A 7,020-nucleotide genomic window follows, 5' to 3' on the forward strand; every position below is an offset into this window, starting at 1 on the left:
CAAAATAGAGTCAAGTGAGAGAGAGCTGACAAAATGTAGCCTCAGGACAGAGTCTTTCCTGTCACATGTCTACATGTCAACAGATTATGTGGTAGCTCTTAAAGCATTTCTGGCAGCTATTGCTTTTAAGAAAATATAAAGCATAATGGAAAATGTAGCCTATGGTCTGAGATTTTAATCTGGGAAGTGAAGAATCCAATGACCAAAATGAAAAAAAACAAAAACACAACAAAAAACAAATGCTTTTAGTTTTTCGTGTCTTGTTGACATGCAGAGCAATTACTTGTTCTAAGCAATTATAATATTTGTGAGCATAAAAACCTTAAAGATTCTTCTTAAAATGCAATAAATACCATGACATGTGATGAGGGTCAAAGTTTGCCTGCTACTCTTCCACATTGATAAAAGTATAAAGGTCTCGAAACGTTTGTTGCCTTGCCAAAGATCGTTAATTAGAAAATGGCACACATGAGTACAAATAATACAGGACCAGAAATTTCATTGAATGGTGTTGTAAAATTTAATAATACATTTGATGACGTTTAACGCTTAGAATGGCAGAAAATTTACTGGAAGAGAAGAGAACGATGAGTTTAATTTGAAAGTTACGTTTTGAGTGTCTAAAATTTGAGGCTGAGTGAGTGCTCTTCTTTTTTTTGTGTTCTCGCGAGATGTCACGTGGCTTCCGTTTGCCATTTCCGTACACAAAAGCTCAGCCGATGACGTGTACACTCCTCTGGTTAGCTAGGTAGCTTAGCCACCTGTCGGAATTGGGTTGTTGTAGTAATAAAGGAGGGATTTAAGGAAAGGGGACGTAAAGCGTTTAATTCCGTTGATTTAAAAGATGGAGACGCTTTACCACCAGACAAACAAGTGAGTGTTTCTGTGAAAACGGCCGGCTTTTTGTTAGCAACGTTAGCTCATAACTAAAGAAATGGTGTGTTTCAAGTTAAAGTTTCGTTAAAACTCACCGACACTCCACTTATTAGTTCTGCAGTGTTGTTAACGTTCATAAATGTAACAAAGATGAAAGCTTTAATTTGATGTTTTTAGTTTCTGTTCGGTAACGTTATTTTTGGTTCTGGATTAGACAAATCCAGGAGGTGCAGTCTCAGATGGGAAACCTGGAGAGGACAGACCGTCAGTCGGTTCACTGTGAGTCCATAATGATCTCTGGCTGTGATGATAACAAGCTGCCATTAAAGCTGCGTGTGTTGGTCCAACGCCACCTCCTGCCGACCTTCTCCTAAACGTGGAGCCAACTCCTCCCCAGTTCCTGTTGGGGCTGTTTGGTACTGGTGTCTCAGATGTACAGACTGGGAGAGGCAGTGGGCTGATGCCTCTCTGACTGGTTGCTCTCTGTGGTGGTGCCAGTGGCTGGGACAGGAAGCAGTAGGGTGGGATACAGTTAAGCCCCCTCCTTAGTTCTTTTCACAGACCATGACATCATATTTTCACCAAAGGGAGGACGTAAGTCCATACAGTTATTAACGGCCATTTCACAGATAAATGCCACCCATGAAAAGTCTTTATACAATTGTTTCAAACAAATGTATTACTTCCGCTTGACCAGGTCAAATGTTTATTGGTTTTGGACTTCTTGCTTATTAATGTCACTGATTCTAAATGCATCTGTTTGCCGAATGTTTTCTTTGCTTCTAACATTTTGTTTTCCCCTTTGCTCCATCACCAGTGCTGGAAAATGAACTCCAGGCCAGAATTGACCAGATTTTCAATGGTCTAGAACGTCTTGAGATCCTCGCCGGCAAAGAACCACCAAACCGCCGCCAGAACGCTAAATTGTGAGTTCGGAGTGAGTCAGAAGTGCCTGTAAAGCTCTTGAGCTGACAGGGTGAACTACGGTATATCTCATAAAGAGACCGAGAGGGTGTAGAAGACAAAAACACGCAGCCTCCTCCTGCCCTGTGGCGATGTGGCTCTATGAAAACATTTCCTTAGAAGCCCCCGTCATCACCGACATTACTGCTGCACCGGGCAGAGATTCATCTCTGACTTGGGTAAACAGGCCTTAGGGGACACGGTTCACCCCATCCCAAAGCTCTCCTGTGATCCTGGCAGGTCTCATGGAGGGCTGGAGTGAAGCTGAAAACAGGCCTCATCATTCCAACTACATGACATTTAAAACAAGTGCTTTAACCTACATAAATACTTGGGATTGTTTTTAGGTTGAGACACAATAAGCAACATCATAAACTGCATTACTATTGCAAAACATGTAGCTTTTAAAATAGTACACGAGCCAATTTAATTATCCTGCTATTGTGAAAGAATAAGCATTCAGGATAGACAATAAGTCTTGTGTTTTATGATTTTTATTGGAATTTACTGACAATAACAGCATTTATTTTAACAAGTAACTTGCACTCACATCAACCCTGTTAAGCAGCAAAGACTAATAACAAAAGGGATCTTTAGGTACATTTTTTTATGATTAACAAATAACTTTCCAATCCTTTTTGAATGGCTTTAGTTTGTCACATTTATACGACCTGCTTACAATCTAGTGGTTTTGTTCAAAAGCAATTTTTTTAAATTTCCGTTAGACGAGTGGACCAACTCAAGTACGATGTTCAACACTTGCGATCGGCTCTGCAAAACTTCCAGCACCGACGCTACGCCAGAGAGGCCCAAGAGAGAGAAAGGGAGGAACTCCTGAGTCGCACCTTCACCACAAATGTAAGTGCATTAAAACGCACTATGGGATGTAAACTAAAGCAAACTCACGCTGTAGGCAGATAAGTTCACCAACACTATATTATATATTATAATATATTATATATACTATATTATATATATTATAATTTTCTGTGTGGCCAGTGAGGAGACTCTGGTAGATTAGCCCACAAGCTGATTCTTGTGAAACAAAACAAATTATTTTATCCAACAGGATGCAGATACATCCATCCCTATAGACGAGACCCTACAGTTCAACACCAACTTGCACAACGCACACAGAGGCATGGATGACCTCCTGAGCGGCGGCTCGAACATCCTCCACGGCCTCAGAGATCAACGATCTACTCTCAAGGTGTGTTCACATCATGTGTAGCTGCTCAGTAGGTCTTTTGATTTTGATTTTATATACACTCTTGATTACCGTATTTTTCACCCCATAAGTCATGTTGTTTTGCATAATTTACATGACCTGCAACTTATACGCCAAAGTGATGTATTTATAGATTTTTTCCATATTTATAAAACAACTTTTGGCTGAGATATGACCTTTTCATTCATTCTGACTGAAAAAAATTAAACACTACCAATTTTAGCAGCTAGATGGCACGTGAAGTGTATGGCAGGCCGCTGTATCATGTAATAGGTAAACGTGGCTATAAGGACAAATTCAAAAAAATTCAAGACCAAAACAATTGGGCTTTATTTATTGTACTTTATTTATTGTACTTTATACTTTGTTTTTTTTTTCTTGAACTTTTTTGAATTTACTATGTACTTTTTGACTGAGAATCTTCACCAGTTATTAAAGACACAATCAGCTTGCCATACTCGCCACCTTCGTCCAGCTCATCTGGAGCAACCGTGAAATCGGCTTCATTTCACCGCGCCGCCCCGGCGAAATGCAGCTGATTTGACCATTAAAATGCATTTATTAAGTAAAAGTTCAACTGAGACACACCTTTGCTATAATTTTGAGCAAACAAATAATTGTTTTAGGTGTTTATCTTGTTAAATTTCGAATAAACGCACAACTCATCCCTCTGCACGTTCCTACTTCCACGTTTCGGCTTTTGAAATGCAGCTGATTTGACTGTCAAAGTGCATTTATTAAGCAAAAAGTTAGACTGAGACACATTTACTATAATTTCAAACAAACAAATAATTGTTTTTAAGTGTTTATCTTGTTAAAGTCCTCCAGTGCACGCTCCCACGGCCACTATTTGTCAGGAGTTTGGCACAACACCGGCCCACCAGCCGTGACACTTAACAAACGTGACTCGTCAGCGGTGATGCATTATGATGCGACGTATACGGCGAAGCGACTTATTTATGGATTTTTAAACTTTATTAGACATATTTGGACTGATGCAAGTTATAGGGCGGAGTACGTGTACAGCGAAAAATACAGTTCTAAGAAAAAAAAAACTTGTTGATTAACAACCCCAATTCTGAAAAAGTTGGGGCATTCTTTAGCCATAACAGAATCAGACCTGTTTTTAATGCACAAATAAAACATTTGAGACAATGTTTTAACGTTTTCAGAACTGGGATTGCACATTCCATCTTCTGACTCGGTGTTTGGTGTCCACGTTGTCCACAATTGTCTCATTGTTCCTGAGCCTTTTTGAAGTGGGTGGGTGAGGCCTAATTTCCAGGGAGGAGACGAGCTTCCTGGTTTGGCTCTTCTTATCAGGGTGTGACTGCTGATCAGCATTCACAGCCTGACGGTCCCCGTCATGAGAAACTTCTGATGGAGTGGCGCGTCAGGGAGGGCACTCCCAACATCAGATGAATTAGTGCAGATAATTATACTGTGCTGGTCGTCGTGTCATTGTTGCACTTTTTGCTCCACAGGGGACACATAAGAAGATGCTGGATGTTGCCAACATGTTGGGTCTCTCCAATACGGTGATGAGGTTTATAGAAAGACGAGCCACCCAGGATAAGTTCATCATGATCGGAGGGATGTTGCTGACCTGCATCTTTATGTTCCTGGTCATCAGATACCTGGGCTGACCGTCATCCATCCATCTCCAACTGACCAGTCGAGGACATTTCAGCAGTGTGCCATCCCACATGATATGAATTTTAACTTTAAAATCACTTTTATAAATGGTGCAATTATACTTTACTTTTTTGTAAATGGATTACCACCATTTGACTTTCATTGTTAAATGGCAATGGAGGAAGATCCTCCTTCCAGACAGTATTTTACTTTACTTAAAAGCCGAGTGTAACTTTTCTGTTGATCAGTTTGTCACTTTCCGTATATTTCACAGCCAGACATCCATTCTTTACATAAACCACTGTAAATACTGTAAATCATTCTCGTGACTTCTCCTTTTCCCACAGTGGAAAACGGTTGTTTCTTAATTTGTCATTAATCTTATCATTTACAAATATAGGAATCCAAATGTGAACATGCTCAGAGTTCCACATGTCTTATCACTTATTGAACGAAAAACACATGAACTCCTTTGTTTTCCATCGTCTGATGTAAAATGTGGTTTAACTGCCTAAGACTAATCGTCTAACAGCACAATTAAATGTAGTGGGAAAATAATGACATCATAGACCAAAACCTCTAGTCTTTTAAACATGTGCATTTTTTGTGGGAAAAACATTGCAGAAGCAACACAAAATTATTTATCATTTGAACTTTCTAGCATTTCCAGTTTTATTGTCTGACTTACAAGTAGCATCAGCACACTATGCTAAATCTGGTTTGTTCCCCAGTACGGTAATCCTTCCCAATCTTCATCTGACAGCTGCTTATTGATGCCACATGTCAATCAGAAAATCTGCTCTTTTGCTGCAATTGTTCCAGAAATATTGAATTTATTCATTTTTTATAACGGAGCTTAAAAAGGTTAAGAGCGTTTACATTTTTTAACAGTAAGAAAACCCAGAATGTTGGTGTTAAATTTTTTTATTTTTTTTTTATTTAATCATTACCTGTATTCACCTAATACAGTGGGACTAGTACTGGTCCTTGAGGATCACCTCATGTTTTAGTTTACCTGCTGCGACACGATTCAGTGGCTGAATTATCTCTTCAGCACATCTTCAAAGTTCTGCAAAACCTCAACCCATTTGATGAAATCCGGTTGAAGCAGAGAAAGAGACGAAACCTGCAGGTTTGTGGCCCTCAAGAACCAGAACTGGTCACAGTTCATCCTAATGGTCCTCATGCTGTTTATTAGACATTCTCATTCCAAGTAGCTTTAACATTTCTTTCAACTGGTCACAAGCATCGTTCAGAGTAACTACAGCACCATCTACTGTTGATATCTGCTCCATGGATCCTTCTGTTGTCAGGACACCAAGCCCAGGCCTTAAAAGATCTAGAGTTCCAGTTCCACTTTGAAAGTCGTCTTTATGGCCCAGTTTCACCAAAACTGTTACAAAGAAATAAAAAGTTCATGAACAACAAAGTGGAACACTGTTAATACTGTTTGTGTCGTCATTAGGCTCTCGGTTAATAGGATTATTAATGTTTGCATATTTAAACAGTCAATAATTGGGGTCACGAGCGTTTGTTGCTAATATTTTGTAGGCTGGAAGAAGTTTAAATGTTTAAAGGAAAAAACAACAACACATGGACTCAAAGATTTTATTTGCTGAAACGGAGTTAAGGTTTTTAAAAAATACAGTTGTTTTTTTTTGTTTTTTTTGACAGATTACTTGTTTGCCGCCCCGGCCAGCGTTCGCAGGGAAGATTTAGAAACGACCTCGATAAAATACATGTTCACCCAACTTCTATGCAACCTAACGTTTTTAATCAGTAGCAATCTCAACTCTTAAGAATGTTAAAAGGTTAATCTACAGCACTTTATTTACAAAATTACACACAAGCCAAACACAGCCCTTCTTCTGAAGAGCACATGGAAAATAATTTAAAACAAAAATACAATTATTGCAGTATACTACAATCTTATTGTTACATGATGCAAAATGCATCTCCATGTACATATTTCAGTGCAATTCATTCACGTTTCTTCAAACAGGAGCTCTGCCTTAAAAGGAGTTTTCAGGATGTTAAAACCCTTGCAACACATTTGTCCTACTTAAGAGAGACTTATGACACCGTGCCAGTTTGGACAGACCTGTCATTTCACGTCAACGTTGGTTTTCACATCACGCACTGATGTTTGAGCAACTTACAGCAATTAGTCCGAGACCAAGAATCAAACAGAACTGGTTGTCAGATGGAAACTGGAACTGAATCAGAAAACGTAATTAAAGTAAATCACAGTTGAAGTTGTTCATTTCTGCAGCAAAACCACTTTTTGTTAACATATTTCAGTTTATAGACGCAGTTAA

The 7,020-nt window shown here is 39.1% G+C and overlaps 2 protein-coding genes across 2 annotated transcripts in view; one reads left to right on the forward strand and one right to left on the reverse strand.

Moving 5' to 3' along the window:
- The window catches only part of si:ch211-278a6.1 (SRC kinase signaling inhibitor 1), a 301,410-nt gene that overhangs the window by 163,079 nt on the left and 131,311 nt on the right, over positions 1 to 7,020 (reverse strand). The gene's annotated exons all lie outside the window — the stretch shown is intronic.
- gosr2 (golgi SNAP receptor complex member 2) lies at positions 705 to 5,019 on the forward strand. Its single transcript, XM_037689284.1, has 6 exons — positions 705 to 873; positions 1,091 to 1,155; positions 1,694 to 1,802; positions 2,565 to 2,697; positions 2,909 to 3,049; positions 4,552 to 5,019. The coding sequence occupies exons 1-6, from the start codon at positions 845 to 847 to the stop codon at positions 4,711 to 4,713; spliced, it is 639 nt and encodes a 212-aa protein (XP_037545212.1). The 5' UTR covers positions 705 to 844; the 3' UTR covers positions 4,714 to 5,019.

Source organism: Nematolebias whitei, chromosome 15, assembly GCF_014905685.2.
Source record: "Nematolebias whitei isolate Nwh7 chromosome 15, NemWhi1, whole genome shotgun sequence".
In the NCBI taxonomy this organism is placed as follows: Eukaryota; Metazoa; Chordata; class Actinopteri; order Cyprinodontiformes; family Rivulidae; genus Nematolebias; species Nematolebias whitei.

Bases quoted from the DNA above. Each gene is read 5' to 3' on its own strand.
- gosr2 (XM_037689284.1), top strand. From the start codon at position 845: ATGGAGACGCTTTACCACCAGACAAACAA. The intron at 1,156-1,693 runs GTGAGTCCATAA...CTCCATCACCAG, and splicing joins AGACCGTCAGTCGGTTCACT to TGCTGGAAAATGAACTCCAG. The intron at 2,698-2,908 runs GTAAGTGCATTA...TTTATCCAACAG, and splicing joins GTCGCACCTTCACCACAAAT to GATGCAGATACATCCATCCC.